Genomic DNA, 21,501 nt, shown 5'->3' with positions numbered 1-21,501 from the left:
CTGCTCAGCATCCTACTGAATCCAACGGGATAGACCTGGAGACAGGAAGATGAAAACAAGTTGCTAGACAGATGTCGTGGGTATCTTTGAAAACACAGGAGCAGAAAAATCAATGTGCAGTGCAAGATTGGGACAGGCAGGCAGGCACTGCCTTCAGCAGTCTTCTCCTCAAGCTGACACCTCAAGCTTCAGCCTAATTTACTGCTGTCTCACAGAGCCTCTCATTGCTTCCTCATGCTGGCCCGTTTCAGCTGATGCATCTATTACTTGAAAAGCATCAACATGTCACTTGATGAAATTCAAGTCAGCACTTCACACCTTTGAGAATAAAAATAACTAAAACACAATTAATCAGGGGATGATATATCTGCCTCATTTCCAATCCTTCACCTCCTCGTCTCCACCATGATAAATTGCAAAGAAAACAAATCAACACTCTCTAAATTTTTCTTCCACAAGGACCCAGTTTCCACAAGACTAGTCTGCCTTTTTGTGACCTGGAAAATAAACCAGAACTCTGCTCTGCTCCTTCTCAAGAAGAAAGGACAAAGCAAGATGAAGAGGCAATGCACAAACAAGAATGAAAAAGCCCTTGATTCTCAACATTTTCCAGGCTCCATTCAGGCTGGTTGCTTGTAGATGAAGCTGTAAAAGAAGTAGAGCAACTCTCTTCCCAGAAACAATTAATTTTGGACAAAAGTCACAACAGAGGCACCTTCTAGCATCTTCCCTGTTTGCCCTTTGTCATCAGCACAGAAGTAACCCTCCAGCCCAGTAGTATTTCCCAGATTCAGGTGCTGCAGCAGCCAGCATCACAGCCAGAAGGCTTCATCTCAGGGCTGAAGCAGGAAAGCAATCAGCTCTCCAGGAGGCTAGAATTAGCCTCTGTAACTTCAGTGTGAGATTCATGGCAGCTGTCAGTACTCAGAGCTGACATAAATAAGAAAACTTATTTAGTTGCTCTCCTACAGGATGAAATGCTGACTTAGTAGCTCCTGGTTTCAAAATGTTGTGAACAAATAAATGGCTCTCAGTGAGAATCTGGTCCACTCTGTCACTTCCCAAACAAAGCCACATTGGTGTTTCTACTCTGACCAATTCAGTGTTGCTTCTGTTGAAACAGTGCCGTATCCCAGGGAGGGGGTAGGAGTTGGGAGCATTTCCCAGATTCCACACATTGCAGGCAGGGCTTCAGATGGTGAGCTGAAGCCATAAGATCAACCATACTTCCTGCAAAGAAGAAAATCCTGGTCCTTCCTCTGCTTTTTTCCTGAAGGATGAATCAAGTCTCTTGATTCTATTTTTGGCTGAAACCACAATGACTGACTGGGAGGTCTGTAAGGGTGGGAAAACCTGGGAAGTCTGAGATGCATCATACCTGGATTGCATTTGCTTGACTAAGCATCTGTAAGGGGTAAGATCAGAATCTGTGGTAACCAAGAGCCTCCTCTGCTTGCAAAAAATGTGCAGTTGTGGCACAGCCAGATTCTGAGCAAGCAGTGTACTCTGAAGTGAAAGAAAGGCAAAATAAAAAATACTTTCCTTATCCAACAGATTACAGCAGGACTCTCTCAGTAGGAAGGGTGAAACATCAGCTGTGTCAGGGAAGCAGCTTTAGCATGTAAGCTTTTATGGTGGCTCTGATTAGGTATAACCAGAAGGACAGAGTGGAAACCAAGTGGCTGTGCTGATGAACCAGAGAGCATCTGGCGTGGGAAGGAAATACAGAAGAAACATAACATGAATAGCAGATGGCAATTCACACCTGCTACCCTACAACAAGTTCAGATCAAACATTCACAGCTTGCTAATGAAGAGATGATTTCTCTCTGCCCACCAACACGGAGTTCAGCCTGATCCCCATAGTGAATGCTTCTTCCTTCTGTAGTTACCAGCAATGAAAATGTGTAGAGCAAAAGCTCCCACCTGCATGTGAGCTTGAACAGCTGTACCTACATAACTGAAATTAATTTAAGAATGAAGAAGGAGGAATGGACTGCAAGTCACTGGACAGACCTATGCTCTCTGCAGCAGGGTACAGAGCAACCCTGATGGTCCATTTGCCATTGCAACCCTTCTGGCATAGTTTGATTTTTGGTTGTTTGGTGCTTTGAGGGTTTTTTCACATTTTCTTTGGAAAGCAACTCACTGGGACATATTAGTCTTCTAAACCAAATACTTCTAACGAGCTGTGGTGTGATCTTCAGCAAAGCACATGATCAAACTTCTAACCTCTTCTTATCTTTTAATTTCATTGGGGTGGTGGGTGTCTGATGGAGATTCTGCCCACAGTCACAAACTGAGAACAGGGAAATGTCATTCCTCCTTTCAACTTGCTGAACTTGTACACTCTCAGTAATTTATCTATCACATCAGTGCAAGCACTGCAGGCTCTCTGAGGTAACAGTCCATCAATTCCAGAAGTCAGTTTGCCTGTTACTTGCTCTGAGCATCCCATCCACCTGCATGGAACAGAACCACGCACTCGCTCTGTGCCTGAAAAATCATTAGCTGGAGGAAAAAAACAAAAAAACAACCAAACCATTGCTTAACCATGAAAGAGGAAAGATGTCAGATGAGCTTTATGAGCTTATTTACTCAGTTAAGGTAAGCTTCTTGCCTTGGATCCCCCACAAAACAGACAGAAGTAACAGCTTTCCTTTCTCGGGATCTAGAAGCCTTGTCTTTTTTTGATACTCCAACTTGGATATGAGCAAGTAACATTAATTATTTCTGTCCTATTGCTACGTTGCTGCTTAAGTAACAAATAATGTGATTAATGAACCTCTGAGGGAGAAAACAGAGGCTTTACAGAACATAAAACACCAGTTAAGCACTATGAACTTTTTTTAAATTCCCTAAAAATGAAGAGCAGCTGCCTGGCACCGATTCCCCCAGCAGCAGCAACTGCAACATGTGGAGCAGCTCTGGATGCTTCTGGAAACAGGCAAGCCCTTGTGCCAAAGAAAATAATCCCTTAATTTTATAGGTGTCTGAATAAAAATATAAAGAAAAACAACTGAAAATTAGAGTGTCTGGGGAGATACATATAATGCATTGCCTGATGCCTAAAAAGGTCTTTGCCTCTCTCCAAGCCTCTGCAAGTGGAACTTGACCAGATTTAAACTGAGAGTTTCGGGGATTTTATTCAAAATCATTTTACTTGATGTTCAGTTTGCCATTAATTTCAGTTGTCTGGGGTCAGGCCATTAAAAAAAAACAACAAAATAGGGGACAGGGGGAGAACTTACTCAAAATATTTCCTAAGTCCTAGTGCTCTTAGCAGACTTTCTTAAGTCCACAGCAAGAAAAAGTCCTCAAAAGCTCAACATACTGGCTGCTGGTAAAGGTTTGCCTAAAACTGAAGATAATATTTTAGATTCTCTCTGTATCAGTGGCATCCACTGTCACAGTCTCCTGGTGCAAAACCATCCAGGACAAAAAGCTGGGGAAAAAAAATACATCTTTTGTTCCTGGGTAACTCTTCTGGCCTACATGACCAGTAGCAGGAGTCAGGTTGGAAGCAACTTTGATGTGGCTCAGCAGTGACCATGGGGAGGGGATGCTAATGCTGGGGAGGACATGTGCCATCCTGGGGAGGGCTGAAGTCTCTCTGCCAGGAAACCTGCACCTAGGGAGACCAAGCCATGGAGAAACTGCATGATTGCCCACACCATGCTGCCCTGCTAACCCAGTAGCTGAAGCAACACACAAGCCTCTGGAACAACTTCTAGGGTGAAAGTGGGGAAAGCTACTAGCAGAGCAAGACATGAGGCTCTGGAGTTATTTAAAGCATGGAAAATACCAAGGACGGACCATGAAACAGCAGCTGTTTGGGAACTGCCCTTTTATAAGCTATTCTAAAGAAAGCACTGAATATCCTGCTTATGCTGAAAATTATACAGGTCACCTTCCACATTTAGTGCAGTATTGCACACAGGTAGCCAGGGGACAAGGCACATTCATACTCATCTTCAGCATGACTGCCACCCAGATCCATATGTGGCCTTGGCTTTCTAACCCTATATTTAAACTACAATTAGCTGTGCTCTATATTCAAGGAAAAAGGGGGATGGGGGGGAAATGAATCCAGACCTTTGTGGGGAAGGTTTCAGTAAAAAAGCTGTCTGCCTTTCTGTGGTACTGAGGTAATGAAACTTCAACAGAGGCTTACACAATGTCAGTGAAGAAATTCTAAGCATCTACTAGAAAGGTTTAAGTTACTCAGAAGCCTTACTGATAGGATTTCAGAGCCAGCTACTCTATTCAGAGACTAATGTGCAAGTGAACACGTCTTTCAAAACCACATATGGCCAGGCTATTCATACTCCCAGTCTTGTTCCCTATCATTCACAAGCAGGAGTGTGAAGCAGCAGGGCAAATCAAATAAATTACTTCATCCCTCTGGGGATATGAGCAAATGTGAACAAAGAAGCAAACATTTACAAATTCAGGATGCCAGATTTTTGCCAAGTTTACTTCCAGAGGGGAACTCTGAAGGATTCAAGGAACTGCTGTCTTCTTTCCTGAACGTCTGTGCCCTTGAGTGCACATGTATGTACAAGCAAGCTCTGATCTCCCAAATCCTAAAGACTCCATGCAGAAGACAGCACAGAGCAGTTTAATAAACTAACATTTTTGTACTTGGATACAAAGACTCATGTCTCAGGTAAAGCAGAGTTTGGGGTACTGCAACACGTGCCAGGTAAATGCACCTCTTCTGCTAAAGCAAGGGTCAAAAACTCCTGGAAATCCTCACTTTGCAGCAGAAGGGTGCTCATGAACAACCTGAGATGCTCTGCATTGCTAACCCGGGAGCTATATAAAACCCAATCAGCTGTGTTGTGAACTTTCTTCAGTAGCAATACATATAACTGTAGTTCAGAAAAGAAATGGGTCCGATGCTTGCTGCTGAAGTCTAAAACCCTACTAAAGAAAGTTTACATTATAAATATGAAACCTTCTATTACGACCTCGACAAAAAATTACCAAGCTTTAGCTTTTTTTTTTTTTTACCATCGGGTCATGGCAAAACCTGATGCACTCTACTCGAGAGCAACCCTGGTTAGACCTCTCCCCATCCTGGGGAAAGGACCAAATCCTCCTAGTGACAGTGCTGCCAGAGACCTGGCACACAGGCTTTACAGGGGTGGAAAAAAGCTACGTGGCCTTCAAAACCATGGCACAGACAGGATACTTGACAAGTTACAAGACAGGAACAAGAGCAGTTTGCTTTGTGAAGGGTCAAGACCCAGCAGGATCCTCCATCAGCTCCCTCCTTCCCAGCCACAGTGGAGCCTGCAGGCCTGCTCCAGGCCCAGCATGAACTCTTGGCTCCAGTTTTCTGCACAAAGAATTTCAAATCCAACATCCTTGCAAGTTCTCCTTTCAAAACAAGCTGAGTGCATAAGTTCTCATCCTTCTTAAAACTTGCTACAGGTGAATGCTCTGCAACGTGAGGCATCCCCGTGACCTCCCCCTTCAGTTTGGCACAGTAGTCTGCCAAGCACATTTGACACTAACTCCTTTCCCCTCATTCCTCTGCTCTTTCTGCCTCCTGCTCCATTTTTCTAACTTATATTTCTCTTCTGACTCTCCTATGGGAGGAAGACAAACTGAAACATGCTCCAGAGCTGAAATTACAGCCCACTCCATAGATTTGAAATTAAACAGAATATCAACTTTCAAAAAAACCCTCTCAATGGATGTTGAAATAATTATTTTTCCAGACATTATTTTTTTTCTTCTAAAGCAAACCAATATGAAAAATAGACAAAGTTTTGCAGCAGAGTCACTCTCAGCAAGCCTCAAGGAGCACAGCTGCAGACAGGATGAGCTGCCAGCCCTGCTCAGCCCTGTGAAGGTTGGTCTGACTCTCCTTCCATCAGCTCACGATGCCATTCAGCAGAAAGAAATGAAGGTGTGCAGAGCAGATTCCCAGGGGAATGTGTGGGGTGCTGATGGGATTTATGGCATTTTGTGGTGGTGTGATGGAGGGGTGGGATTGGGTTCAAGACACAGAGGACCCCACTTCACCTTACATCCTCAGCCAGATGTGCACATGTCTGTGAAGTGAAAGCTGCTGCCCCTGCACACAGTAGCTGATTTTCCAGATTCAGTCCAAGTCCCAAACAGAAAGTGTCTGTAATTCATGAACCATTAAAAAAAAATCCCTTAGGTCATATTTCCTACAGCAATCTTATCAGGCTTTAAAGGCTCAAATCAAGAAGAACCATTATTCTGCATCCCGGTAATAATTTAGGGCTCCCACTCATTTGAGATGCTCAATTTCTCCCAGATCCCATGGATAGCATCAGGTTTTCAGGGCCCTTTAAACAGCAGCACCATCAGCTCAGGGAAAAAAATCTGGAATACACTGAAGGTCCCAAAGTCAGAAAGATCTCTGCAAGTTAATAAGGAATACCCAAGCACAAATGTCTGCCCTATGGAGTCCTCTGCTGCTGAAGCACAGACACTGGTCCCTCCCTGCCAAGGAGCTTTAGTGATGGGTCATGTGTGAAGTTGACACGCCCTGGACCTGCATGGCTGTGGTGTGTCTCCTCTTTCACGTGCAGGACAGTTGTGACACTTCATGCTGCTGTGTGACTGCTTTCCACCAAGAGGCCAGTTAGCTCATGCTCTGCCAGGCACCACTACTGACTCTGAGCAAACCGCTGCCATAATTGGCCCTTTCTCTTGCAGTACAGGACATCTTTAATTAATCTGCAACTGTTTCGTGTTGCTGTTCCCCTCGGCAGCTCACTGCAGGGCACAGACATCATGCGGTGCATCTGACACTTCCCAAACATGTGATGTCAGTTCTGTCTTACAATTGCCGAGTGCCTGCTGTGTAATTGCTCAACAAACCCATTCCCCACATGGGCAAATCAGGGACATGGAGTGCTGGGTTGGGTTTTGCTCCAGCTGTGTCTGTCCTGCCTGGTGAAGTGTTGCTGGTGGCCTCTTGTCTGGGTGACACACTTCCTAAATCAAATACAGTAGGATCATCAGGCTGTTTGCTACATACAAGCATGAAGTCTGACAGATTCCCACTCAAGCATTGTACAGAATGAAACACCCAGCATGCTGAGTTCACACACAGAAAAAACAGGGGCATAAATGGATACTTGCAGGACATGCAGCTGGATCAGACACAGGTGCAATTTGAAGAGAAAAAGCTTTGTGGGTACTGCTGCAGCTGACCACCTGATGTAAGGAGGGCTAGGATTCCCTGATGACATCCTTTTCAGCCTTACAACATGCAGAATATGCTTGCAGAGAGTTACAAAAGCACACTGCACAGCCAGGGCTGTATGGAAGGGACACACAGCTGACAGCTGCTGGATAAACTCTGCTTCCTAAAGCTGCACACTGCTGTTTATTTGCTATTTCCCTGCCTTAACAAAAGGATTCCAGTCTGAAATCAAGTTTTATTAGTAGCAACCATTCTGAGCCAAGGTGCTGACTTGAGTAACAGACACACTCGAAGGGCTGTCACAGACAGTGAGCCTGACATTGACCCCAGAGAAGCAGCAGAGCCACCAGCATCTGGACACCAGATGCAAACACTTGTGTTAAAGTAAACTGAGTGAGACTGACAGGCCAAAGATGAGGGGAACTACCAGCTGCCAAAAGACATTAGTATTCAAACCAAAAGGGAACAAAACAGAAAAGCAAGAGCAATTCAACTCTTGCCATCGCTGTCCACTTGCTGTCTGGTGCCCTGGTCCACCCCATGCCAGTGATGCTGGCACTGGGGAGCTGTATTTTGTCCCATTCATTATGAGCTGAGGCCCATTTGGAAACAACTGGTGGGGCTTAAACCCCCTCCTGCATCACTTTGAGGAGCCTCCTGGCTGCACAGAGCTGTGAAATGAAACCCTCTGCCTGCCCATGGGTGGGGAGCGCTGGAGAAGTCCCTGCAGACAAACTTCTCCAGCAGCCATAACAGGGACTTGCAGCCCTGTGTAGCACCCCAAGGGCCTCCACACAGAGTCCTGACTCTGCACCATGGTAATTCACAGCACAAGTGCCCAGCACCACTCACCCAGGCTACAGCAAGCCCTGCCTGAAACCCCTGGCTCTTACAAGGGATCAGTTTGACTCAGGAACCCCGCCACGCAATAAAGCCTTTCACAAAAGCCTGGTGAGTACCTTCTAGACAAACAGCTTTCCAGAAATGAGCATATTCCCAACGCTTAAGAGCCTGCAAACATCTTACCCAGGGATCAGTGCTGACCATGTGTTGGAGACAAATTCTGGTCTGTCCTTCAGCCCTTGCAACAGAGACTGGCAGTCCTGGCATGGTTAGATTGCTTTGCAACACACCTTGAAAGGGACATGGGTCTGGTGAACTCTCTGAAAAGAACAGTTTTTAACTAATTCTAGCTTCTTTAAAATACAATGAGGTTTAATAGGGGTCCCTGAAGAAAAGCAAGCCCTTATCACCTACCTACACATCCAAGAGTCCTTGGAGAGATCCCTAGAAACTCTCAAGAACAAAAGGAAACATTTTGTTCAATAAAGCATCTTAGGAATACCAGTGCATTAAAATAAAGTCCCCTTATTACACAGCCCTGAGTAAAAAAAGTTAAGGATAAACACACAGCATTCTTTCCTCACTGTCATGAAGCATTTTGTTTCCATCACACATCCTTTGGATGGGGCTGGCAGCCTTGATGAAGGATTGTTTTCCAGCAGGCAGTACAGTACAATGTAATGCAAAGTCAGTGCCCTTCCTTTGCCACTATTTCAGTGAAACTCTTGCAGTTTCTCATCTGCTTCCAAAGAGAAGGAGTAATTCAGGACAAGGATGCCCCAGAAATATATATAAGGCTTAGAACAGTCAGTGCCTTGGCAACAACCACTTTAAAACATAGCTTTCCAAGCAAGGCAACCAACAGACTTTGCTTCAGTCTCTCAGCATCACAGGCAACACCTTAAGCAAATATTTTGAAGGAATATTTTCCAAGCTCTTTCCCTCTGTACCACATTGATCTTTCCTGGGAAGGGATACAGCTGGTTCCACCTTCAAAAGAAATTGAACCCGCAGCCCTGGATTATGAACTTCAGCAAATCTCCCCATCACACCTTCAGGAGTCCAGCCCTGCCATTCCAAGCTGTGGGTTCAAATAGTACCCTGCCTCAGCAGGATTTGCCCACCCTTTGTTTTTGCAGCAAAGCTGCAGGTAGAAGGCTCGAGTGCTCCTGCCTCTAACCTTGACAGGACACCACACACACCACAGGGACACCACAGGATCTTCTTTCTGCAGGGACACCAATGCGAGATCAAGGACACCACTGTAGCTGCTTTGGAAAAAAACACAGTTAAGAGAACCATGTTGTGTATAACAACCATTTTTGTGGGTTTTTTGTTGGTTTTTTTTTAATTCCATTGGCAAAAATCTCTTTGTACTGGGAGGGAGAGGAGCAACATGAAAGACCCAGGTTGGCTTTGCACCAAAAAGGAGCAGTGTTCTCTGCACAAAGCAAGGGGTGATGCTCCTTAGGCAGGGTGGCAAGAAAAAGTTTGATTACTGCCAGGCCAGAAACCCACCAGCCTTGTGCAGGTCAGCATGCAGACACATCAGCATCATTTGCCCTTTGTTGTAGGCACAGTGATTTCTGATGGCCACGTTGTGTCCAACCCCACTCAGCTCGGGCACCCCTGTGCCAGGCCAGTGACTGCACAGAGTGGGTATCGCCCTGAGAAAACCCAGTGAGGGGAGAAAAGCAGCAGAGCTCCCTGCTCCCTTCACACTGCTTCTTTGGACCCAACAGCATCCCCAAGAACATATCTCTGACCTGCTACCAAATTATAACTTCATACCTTAAGGATGTCATTTGCTAGGGTAGAAAGCAGATTTTTTTTTTTTAAATGCAGCAAATATGAGCTTAGCTTTGTGGTCTAAATCCCAGTTTTTGAGCACTAGAAACACATCTCTGCAGAAGCCCCCATCTCTCAACACCTTCAGAAACTGTCCATGGCACAAATCTGATCCTAGTCCCTTGGTATGAAACCCTTGGGACAGAGGTTACATTTTGGCAGAGCAGACAGGCCATTTCTTGGCAATATCACTTATTTTTTCTCCTCCTTCTATGGGCTTTCTGTCACCTCACAGCTGTTTCCCCACCCTTAATAAAACCTTCAGTGATCAAGACATCACTTTCTCCTGCCCATGGCTACCCTACATTTAAAGCTTCCTCTCTGCCCTTGCTCCTGGGCTAATGACATTCCCCTAAGCAGCCTGCCTGCAAACTCTGGGAACCATCATCAGGGCAGGGAGCAGAGGGTGGTGGCAGCTGCCACCAGAATGTCTCTCGATGGCCAGCCTGTCACCTCCATGCTGTGAGGGGGACACATTTCTCAGTCTGACAGCATGGTCAGCGTGCTGTCCTGCATCCTATCTGCTTCCCATCTCAGCATGAGCACAGACTCAGCCATTCATCGAATCCTGAAACAACGTGTCTTTCTCCTCTGTTTAATTTTTTTTTTTTAAAGAGAACAAGGAGCTACAAGCGAGTATTTGGCCTTCACAACCATGGGCTGCAGCCAAACTCTGCCATATGTTCCAGCTAATACATGTGGGCTTTGCTTCCCATCCAAGAACGGGGGAAAAGGACATTTATGAGCCGGGATTCAGCAGGAGTATGTGGGAAGGAAGGGGTAGGGAGGGGATGCTATTTTCATTGCTATAATTATTTGGTGGGCCAAATCTCTGACCCTTGACGTCAGCTCTGGAGGGTCTGTTTTAACTGGCTAGTTGTCATGGAATGGAGAAGGACTGGTTGGGAGGCACAGCTCTTTGCTGCCTGAACCCACCCACAGGCAGACCCCCTGCCTTCATTAGTCATCAGCAGCTCATGATCAAGAAATAAAAATGTCAATACCTTATTGCCAATACATTGGCTGGAAGCAAAAGCATCCAGGGAACTCCGCGTCCTCCTTTCTGCCATGGGTTGGAAAGTACAGGCCAAATCCTGACCTCAGTTTCCCCAGTGTAAAGGCAGAGAAAACTCCACGGCCCTCAGCTGGGTCACTCCAGGTTCACATCAATTTATTCAGTCTCAGCCTGGTCTTGGTCCAGACTACACACATGGAAATTGTGCCATGTGCAGAGTACAGGGGTCCCAAACTCCTTGGAACAAACCCAATCACAATGACTAATTCATACCACCTCCAAAGGAAAAAAATAAGATAAATAACCACCGATCCCTTGCTCCAGATGTCAAGCACTGCTTTGAGTCCAGAGTCCTGCCATCAAGGCTCCTGCAACACTCAGGAGGTTGACTGCAAACAGCTCAGTTACAGACACGATGGTTTTCTCATTACTGCCAACACCATTCACAATGAAGTCACCAGTTGTACAAGGAAATAGGAATAATCCTTATGGAAACCTCAGGTGCAGCTAGTGTGTACTGGCCATAAGTTTGTGTAGCAAGGCTAAATTGCATTGCTCGTTCACATGCAGTTCATTATCAGATGCCACTACTCATTCCTGTGGCCAAGGACAAACAAAAGGACTCTGCAGAAGCCAGAGCAGAGCTCGCTAGGGATGTATGGATGAGATTTAACAGGCAGTGCACAAAGCCATGTAAACAAATCCCAGCACAGCAGCTCAGCAGCAAGGCTCTACCAAGGAGCAGCCAGCAGAGGAAGACACTGAGAAATGAGAGAAGAATAAGGTGCAAAAAACCAGGGAAAACTAAGGACATAAAGGACAGGGAAGAGGCAGGTTCCCTGGTTACAGCATAGCACCAGGAGCCTGTTCTGCTAAGCCAGTGGGCTCTCCTGAGCTATCAGTGCTCACAGCTTTTGCCCAAGTCAGAAGGTGACGTGCTGGAGACTCAGAGAAAGCATCTGAGTCACATCACTGTCTTCTTCATCATTCAAGCCGCAGCACTAGAGATTGCCAAGACATAAGGAGTAACCCAGACTTACCTATTTTTCTCCAAAAGACAGAAATTTTGTAGACTGGGCCCTACTGCCAGTATGTTTTGGAGCCCTAGCATGACCGCATAGCTATGAGGTGAAAAAGAGAAAATTGGCATGACAAAAAAGTAGCCCTGGCCATCAAATGGCTGATTGGTAGCCTCTATAAAATTAGCTTAGTGGGCCTCTGACCAGCTTGTGTTAACTGGTTGTATCCTGATTCACAACAGTCTTGAGCAGGGCTCTGCTACTACTTTACTCTAAGCTGAAACAATGCAGTAATCTGCAAACACCATAGTTTTGCTTTTGGATTTGCTCTATTAAAAGCTGATCAGCCAAACCCAAAAATACAGCAGAAAGTCAGACCAACCATACAGACTAACTTTTAGCACAGCAGCAGCCCAACATCAAGAAAAAAAAAAAAAATCAAGACCAAGTCTCCAGCGAAGACAATAACTGAGTTCAGTATAACTCTTGGTTTGTTGGTATCAACTCCTAGATCACCTTCTCCACAAGAATGCATTTACTAATGTCAGTACTGACACCTCTTTCTTTCTCTGATAATACTTTCAAGACAAAATGAAATATTTCAGAAACATTTCATCTGAAGTGGTGGATGAAAATGCAGGCAGGGGCAGTTGGGTCAGTGTCACATGGGGTTAGGGCAGGATATTTAGCCCTGCTCTAAACCTGGGACACTGACCCAACCAGCAAGATTCAGAATTTTCCATCCCATAAACAGAGTTTATTTTTGTCTACATAATTTTAACTTTCTGGGCACTAACATTTACCCTCTGGTGAGGACCAGGAATGCTCTCAGAAAATCTAAATAAAGAGACTTTCCAAGAGATTAGTTCTGGGATCTATTTATTTCTCCAGTATCTGAGTAATACCAATTCAAGATTAAAGATAAATAAGCACCACTAATAGTAATAATACAAACAATAATGATTATCTGACAGTTCTACTATAGGTCTTTGTCTGGGATGTGTCAAATAAATCCTACAAAAACAAGACTAACCGGGCAGACCTTGCTGGACAGGTGGTGGCTGTGGTGAGAAATATCCTCAGCAGGCTGCTCTCACAAAGACTTTTATGTATTAGGGTTTTGCACATTATTCGGTGTCACTGCCCATGAGATGCATTAAGTGAAATCACCACCTTTCCCCCAAAGGCTATGGGGTACCCCAGGACAGGACACTGTTGTCTGCCTTAGTCCATGCAGCACTGCAACATGAAGGAAAGTGGAATAAAACTTTAGTGGAAAACATCAGCCATTGAGGGAAACAAAACAAATTCCTAAAGCAACTTCATTGCTTACTCCACAATCCCTAGATAGGTAATCCAGATGTCTATCAAGGAGGCAAAATACTCTGTGTCAGTGCAACAGCATAGAGATAGGCAGCAGCAAAGAGATATTGAAGTGGAAAAGAATTTGGTGGAGATGTCTTAACTACCATCCTGCATTTTGCACAGGTGCTCAGAAACAGATGCCTTGGTGGTAGCATTGGCAGAAGACAGAACAATCATTCCTGGAGTGGTTAGAGCCCTGCTTTTATGTAAACAAGTCTTCTCCCTTGAGTTTGGATTCTCATAAATAAAAACTTTTCAAAGGCAGAACTGGAATAGGGCAGTAATTTGTATCACAAAGGTTTGTGTAGTTTGGGTTCTCGCTCTGGTTTGTTTTACTGGGTTTTTGTTTTGTTGGTTTTTTTTATTGTTTTGTGGGTTGTTTTATTTTGGGGGGGTTTGTTTGGTTGTTTTTGGTTTTTTCTCTTTTTCCTATGGTCTTTCAAGTCATTACTGTGTCTATGTTTCATCTCAGAAATCTGTGTGGTGTGGGCAGGCAGAACACAGTGTGACCCAAGGACAGGCTCCGAGCACAGTCCTATCAGCTGTGGTATGGCAGACCTCTCAGAGAAGATAATGACACTGTGTAGAAGTTCTTTCCAGACAAGACCACTGGAAAGATCAAGCTGCTTGTATAAAGTTTGTGTGATCAGAAAAGGATTTAAAAACAAAACAAAACAACAGTTTTAAAGAACAAGTAGACAGCCTCTCCTACAACATGGAAAACCTAAACATTGTTTTATGCTTGCAGCACATGAAATCATGACAATAACAGAACTGTAGACATCTAAGGCATCAGGGGTGAACTCCAGACAGACAGAATAAGCCAGATACAGTCAAGACTCTTGCACCTTTAGCTCCACTAACAATCTGGCATCATTAAGAAAGGACCAATGCCCTACATCCTGGAGACTTGTTTTATTTATTGTTTTAAACCCAAGCACAGACTAAAAGGCTTTTCCTCATCTAGACCCAAGCCTGGTGGTCACAAACCACCTGTGCATCATCCCTGCTGTGCTTCACTGATGTGCAATGGGGCATGCAGCAAGTAGGAAGAGGAGACTACTGTGAGTCACCATTTACAAACTGGGAGCCAGTGCTCAGTAGCAGAACACCAACATACAGAGAAAACTGAAAAGTGATCACCCAGCAAACAGGGCAAGGGATGCTGTGGCTGGGAACAAAGTGAGATGAGGGAAAGAGATGTCCAGGAAGGGTTAGTAGGGTAGAAGATAAGCAAGACTTGGTTTTGTAATTGATAGAGCAATCAACTTTTCCACATTGCTTTTTATTTTTGGACCAAGATGACTTGTAGGTGTCAGCACAAGAACTGGAAAGCTCTGTCACAGGGTTCACTGCAGATCATCTCCAGCAATGTCCAATACAGCTACTGAGTCAGCAGCTCACAGCCAGCAAACACCCTCACCATGTACAGCTTCCCCCTTTTCCACTCACTCTCAGAACTAGAAACCCCAAAAAGATCAGAGGCATCATGGCTTGCAGGCTAAGTTTTAACAAAGACAAGATGACTAAGGCAGCAAAGGAAAGAAGTTGTGATTCATAAAATATTTAAAATTACAGAGATGCCCTCCACACCCACCTACCAAGCCTAGAGGGTATTTCACTGATAAAAGACCAAGCAAGCCAGCATACAGCATAGTCACAGCATGAGGCAAACTGCCCTTCTGCCCATGGGACATGACATCAGAAATCCAGTGAAGGACCTTTTCTCCCTGGGGTGGACAGCTCACTACATGTACTAAGAGTTAAACCCCACATTCTCATCACCATCACTGTCTCCTTAAAACTCATACCACTCTAACTGCCTCAGCTAGCTGTACCTACTATATTACTAAATTACCAGAAAAGATAAGATATCGTAGAAAAAGGAGGAGTCTTCTTACTTACAAAACATACAAGAAAGCTACAAGGAAGACATGTGAGCACATCTGGACTCGGGTTGATTGTTCAACACAGTTCACTTATGAATCTCTGTAGAGCCTGCAGTCAGTCTCAGAGGCCTGATCCAGGGCAACCTGATGGCTCTGTTGCTCCTAAGGCAGCAGAGGCACATGGGGTGCTGGCCAGTATTTGGCCTGTGCATCTGTCCAGCAGGACTGAAAGCCTTTGCTTTTCATACCCCACAGGAGTGTTGCAAGAATTAGCTCATGTTTATTCAGCACTATTTTTCAAAGCACTGCGCAAGAGCCAAACTCTTCACTTTTTTTTAATCTGTTTCCTTGTTTTGTCACTGCCTCCCAAAGGGATGCATTTCTTCCCTCCCAAGAAACAAACAAGCATGGGGTCAGCAGGAGTGGGAGGTGGGAAGGACATTCCAGGCTGCTCCTCCTTTCTCCAACCACAAATGCCACCAACCCCTGCTGTCCAGCCAGCCTGGTCAGGACCCTGTGCAAGTGCCCAGTATCCAGATCTCCCCACGCAGCTGGGGGAGGGGCTGGACAGGATACACAGCAGGATGTTTAACCTCATCTCATTTCCTTTTCTGTTTAAGGAGCAAAACAAGGGGTTCAAACAGCCCCCCCTGGAGCTATGCAGCCTGCCCACAGCAAAGTAGGGGGCTCTGCACAAAGTCTTGCTTTGCAGCCTCTTCTGAGACAGAACTTCGAATGGATGCTGCAGCCAAGGTCTCCCTGGAGGGTTTGTGTGCCAAGGCATCCCAGCCCTCAGGGAACAAGCCAAAAGCTTGGCACTCAGCCTTGGCACCAGGGGATGGTTCACATCTGAGAGTATGTAAGTGCTAGACATTAGAACTCATGTTTTGTGCAAGTGCAGGCAAATCCATTGCAGGGCATTTTGTTCTGCACACAGACTTGTTGAGCCAGATCAGAAGAGCAATCCTGGGAACAGAGCTCATGCATCAGTAGCAGTGGGGAAAGGATAGAAAACAAACCACAATGGGATCCCCTGCAGGACAAAGCTGATCAGAGTGCTGCCTACAAAACCCAAGAGCATCAGAAAGGGTTAAAGAAGGTATTAAAAATAAACAGCATGAAGAATACCTTCCCTTGGTTACAGTGCCCAGACCCTAGGCATCCATGCAGATAGCAAAAACATCAGGTACTCCAGCGGAAAGCAGGAAACTGAAAGTGTTAGCATGAATTATATAATCTCCAGACATTCCAAAAGCAAATTAAGATGAATCAGACATAAGAAAAATTATTGTTTTCAACACAGCTTTGATATAGTGCATATTTAAAAGAAGAAAATTGTAAAAACTCAGACCCAGTAGAATCAGAAATGGGAGAACAGACCATACTAGAAAAATCATCTGGATTTTTGTATATTGATTATACTGACATGAGAAACAAAAACCCCATTCCTTAATTCTAAGGAAAGCTCTTGATGAGCTGATGTGAACAAACATTTGTGCCTCTGGGAAAAGCCCAGAAGCAGAAGTCACTGATTTTTTTTAGCAAATTTATGGCAAATTTAGTGTCATTTCCCATAGATGGTGGTATTACCCAGAGCATCTTTCAGGCTAAGGTCCACTGAAAAATTCTGTCAGTACCACTGGAATCACAAACAAATTATCTAGTCCCTGCTCACTCCCAGAATTCCTTTCAGGAACTCCATGCAGCAGATGGACACTACAGATTCAGCCAATGCAGTTCTAGTCCCTGACTTATAAAAATGACATTAAGGCAGTACAGAAAAGGCAACATAGCTATGATCTTCCAAAAGGTTTAAAAATGCAGTAGCTGATGATTTGCCTTGTTCTGCTGCTGTTAGGCACTGCACCACACACACTGGCACTGCCTAGGACAGAGGTTTACTTCTCCAACTAGGTATCTGTTTCAGCAGAACCATATTCTTCATGCTGCCCCAAGTAGGTCTTCACCTATGAAGTTGTCTATAGCAACTAAAAGGTTATGAATGTGTTCAAATAAAAGCAGAAATTAAGAGGGAAATGGTCCAGAAAAGTTTGAAACATTCAGCTTGGCATAAAATAAAATTCTCACAGTTTCTGGCTTTAGTACTCAAGAACAGGAAGACTTACTACAGGCACCTGGCTTGACACAGAACAAGTCTTGAAACATAAAAAAAAAAACCAAAAAAACCCACCCTCAGCTATTCTGGTGAAGGATGGTTTTGTTCTGGGATTTTTTTTCTTCTTTTTGGCAAGGAAATTCAAAGAATAACACTGTTTTCCTCAGGGAAGGTAACTGCTACAAGACAGAAGTTACTGGAATAAAAGGATGATACTTAATATGTCAGTGGCTGCTAAGTACTGACTGTGCAGTGTCTTGAGAAAGTACTTCACATCACATCATCAGATCCCAGTAGCAGAGGTTTGTATATACCTCCCAGCTTGCTGCACAGTGGCAGCTCCACAGAAACACAGCATCAGTTCAGTTTGTCTCAAAGGGAAACACCTCTGTCAGAAGAAATCGGGATGTTACTGGTGGCTTTTCTCTGCAAACTCCACTGAAGGCAGATAATTTTCAGAATCATACTATGCTACACCCAAAGACAAACAAAATAATCCCTTCCCCAGAACAATCAAAAAAAAAAAAAAAGAACACGACAAGGCAAGACAGAGTCCAAGTTGTCATCCAGGATGCTGTGTGTCCAGAAACAGGCCATGACCCTACGTACAGAGCAGTCAGAGGGAAGGGGGACCATACCTGGGTGACTGGAAAACAGGTGGAAGGGGGGACCACACCAGAGATACTCCGGGAGGATGGAGAAGAGGATAACATTTTGGAGAGGAGAGGTTAAGAGGAACAGGGCAGGGGACAGCCCTTCCCGGGGCGGGGGGTGGGATCGGGCAGTGCCTACCTGGATGTAGGCTCGCTGCAGGTAGCTGTAGGGCACCCTGCGCTGAAAATCGGCGCGCACCTCCTCGGAGGCGCGGTGGCGAGAAGCGGCTCCCAGGCGCGGTTCCTCGCAGCTCCTCACGCAGCCGGCCCGCCGCAGCACCGAACCGAAGAAGGTCAGGATCACCGCCCGGCTCCGGCCCACCGCCGCCAACCGCACCTGCCGCGCAGCGCCGACGGCACCGCAAGCGGGCGGCCCGCAGCTCCCGCCGGCTCCGCAGAGCCCGCTCCAGGCACCGCGCAGCCCCCGCGAAGTCTCCGCCGTAATAGGCCTCCACGCCGCTGGCGTACAGCGCATCGAAGGGCTCCAGCCGCCCGCCTTCCCCCCCGCACCCGCCGCCCGCCCCACACGCCGCCGGCAGCATCAGCGGCAGCAGCAGCAGGGCCCCCCCCAGGGTCGGCTCCCGGGTGCCGTGCCCGCCGCACCGACGGGACGTGCCAATGGGGTCCGCTGCGATGGGGGGTTTCGGACACCCCGCAGCGGGGCTCGGTGCCGTAAGGTCCGGGAGCCGACACCGGGCAAAAAGGTTTCGGTGAGCGGATCCAGGAGACGTCTGTGCGGTGAATCGCGGTGCGGCAGAGCCCGGGCGTCCGTGCGGCAGGTAACCGTGACAATGGATCGCGATGCAGAGAGGCGAAGATCACTTTCCTCCGGCGACTGCTGCTCCCTCCACGCCCCGGCCGGAGCCGCACTCCCTGCCGGCCGGCACCTCTTAAAGGGCCCCAGCCCACCCTCCCCGGCCCCGCCCCGCCCGGTCCGGCCTCCCGCAGCGAGGCGGGGTGCGGGAGAGGGCTGTGCAGCCACGGGCGGTGCGCCGCTCGGAGCATCCCCGCTCCGTTGCTTTCCCCGTCATTTTTCGTAATTTTTAAATGACATCGTGAAATTTAAATAACCACGGGGTGATTTGAAATGCGGCAGCTCCAGCACTTTCCTCCCTTCCGTGCCCCACACCTCATCCTGCTTCCCACATCCCACGGCTGGGGTCGTTATGAGCAGGATCATCGAATGGTTGGGTCAGAAGTGACCTTAAAGATCATCTAGCCATTGGGGCAGGGACACCTTCCACCAGACCAGGTTGCTCCAAGCCCCATCCAACTTAGCCTTGAACATATTGAAGGGACGGGCATACCAACTTCTCTGGGCAACCTTTTACACCAGCCTTACAGAAAATAATTTATTCCTATTAATTAATCTAAATCTCCTCCCTTTCAGCTTAGAGCAGGCTCCTCTCATCACTCAAGAAGTCTTTTTCCAGCTTTCCTGTAGCTGCTTCAGGTACTGGAAGGCTGCTATAAGGCCTTGCAGTAGCCTTCTCCAGGCTGAACAACCTGTGGCTCTCTCAGTCTGTCTTCATAGGAGAACTGCTCCAACCCTCTGATCATCATCGTGGCCTCCTTTGGACTCTCTTCTAACAGCTCTATGTCCTTCTTTCGTTGGGGACCCCAGACCTGGACACAATACTCCAGCTGGGGTTTCACAAGAAAAGAGAGGAAGAATCACCTTCCTGAACCTGCTGGTCATGCTTCTTTTGATGCAGTCCATGATATTTTGTTTTGTCCCTTCTGTGAGGTTGTTGCTTGGAGCTATTTTTCACTGGGTTCTCCACTTCTGGCCCCTCTTTCCCTGACAGCCTCCCCCCACTGAGGGTTCTGCAAATAAATCATCTGGGATGGGCACAGTGAGTGCCTTGTGAAGCCTTTTCAGCTTCCAGCTGTGTGTTTGTCTCACTTCCTCCAAGGTTTCTCTCTTCCAGTACTGCAAAGCTCTGCCTCGCCAAAAATGTTACTCATCTTTGAATTTTAAGACATTCTTGTGACATGATGCTTGGCAATGCAGCCTAGTGACACGCAAAAAAAAATCTTCATTGGCATTGTAAATAATTGCAGTGTTGAACACCTGTCAGCAAGAAGTTTTTCATATTAATACAGTGAATTTGGCTGAAATCAGCTGTCTCTGAGTGAGGGGGAAAGGGCAAATCCTGGATCCCATTGGATGCTTTGCTATAAGCTGTTCTGGTTTCGAGCACTCCAAGGCTGTGTGTAGAGCACTGTACTCAGAAGGGTCTGACACCAGGGATTGTGGCCTTGGTGGTTTTAGACATTTCAGGGATATTTCTATAGCTGTTGGCTATATTTTCATAGACTTAAATAGCTGCAAATGGGAGATGCTTGAAACCTATTTGGTTCAGATTTTGTCATTGCATCAAACCAGGTGTTGCTCACGGTCATGCTGCGCTTTGCCCTCTGCTGCTCTAGTGGCCTTGATCAAGTCATTTCTCATTTATGCTGCTGTGTCCATGATGAGAAATAGGGCTGAGCATCCTTTCTTTGGGTGTCTTAGAGTCCATCACAAAGTCTAGTTCATGACATCCACCCATGCAGTGGCCTCGCATAGGAAGGATTGCAGAATGTACATGAATGACTGGAGAGAAAACAGATGAACTGGTTTACTTCATCCTGATGCATTTTAAAAGGACATGTAATAATAGGACAAGAGGGAACGGTTTTAAGATGAAAGTGGGTAGCTTTAGATTAGATAATAGGAAAAAATTATTTTCTGTGAGTGTGGTGAGACACTGGAACAGAAGTTGTGGATGCCTCACCCTGGAAATGTTCATGGCCAGGTTGGATGGGGCTTTGAGCAACCTGATCTAGTGGGAGATGTCCCTGCCCATGGCCAGGGGGACTGGAACAAGGTGATTTTAAGGTCAGTTCTAATCCAAGCAAGTCTGTGATTCTATGATTTTCTTATCCAGATGTTTCATTGACAATCTTTTTTGAAACAGTAAAGATAAAGTTCTGAGTTCTGACACTCAGCAGCCCAATTCTGCTGCACTTCCTTGAAGGTTTTTCTCTGTAGGCACCTACTAAGTCTAGGACCAGACTGCCCTTACCCTGCCTAGGGTCATGCTTTCTTTGTTCAGAAAGTTTATGCTTTGCCTCAACTTGATGCTTTATTGATACCTACTTGCATCAAAGAGCTCAAAAATAGCTGGCACATAGGAGACACTCAACAAAGGGTATCTTCCAGGACATGCAGTGCAGTTGCTTGTGCAGCCACCTTTATTTTTATACCCCTGGTCACTGCCTAAATGCAAAGGCAGCAGCAGATGGAAAGAAGTTGCTGGTCCTCCTATTTGAGGTCTTGTTCTTGCAGAAAATCTGAACTATAATAATTCAGCACTGCAGATGCCACAGCCTGCAGCATGGTAGGCAAGGTGGGCTTGCCTGGCTAGAGATGGAAAGGAGCTGATTCAGAAGTCTTGCACATATAAAGGTGGGACTTTGCCCAGCACAGCAATTACTAGTTTAGGATGTTATAACTCTGAACCAGGCCCCAAGATGCCTGAGATAACCTTCATGCCTCTAATGAAAGGAATA

The 21,501-nt window shown here is 46.0% G+C and overlaps 1 protein-coding gene across 1 annotated transcript in view; it reads right to left on the bottom strand.

Moving 5' to 3' along the window:
- P3H2 (prolyl 3-hydroxylase 2) overlaps nucleotides 1-18,533 on the bottom strand; it is a 62,883-nt gene extending 44,350 nt beyond the window's left edge. Inside the window, exon 1 of the mRNA XM_030456572.1 lies at nucleotides 18,083-18,533. Within this exon, the coding sequence (XP_030312432.1) occupies nucleotides 18,083-18,418 (336 nt within the window). The 5' untranslated portion in view covers nucleotides 18,419-18,533. The remainder of the gene's footprint in view (nucleotides 1-18,082) is intronic.
- Nucleotides 18,534-21,501: the final 2,968 nt, after the last annotated feature.

This window comes from Calypte anna, chromosome 9 (assembly GCF_003957555.1).
Source record: "Calypte anna isolate BGI_N300 chromosome 9, bCalAnn1_v1.p, whole genome shotgun sequence".
Classification (NCBI taxonomy): domain Eukaryota; kingdom Metazoa; phylum Chordata; class Aves; order Apodiformes; family Trochilidae; genus Calypte; species Calypte anna.
This window is presented reverse-complemented; position numbering and strand designations above follow the sequence as displayed.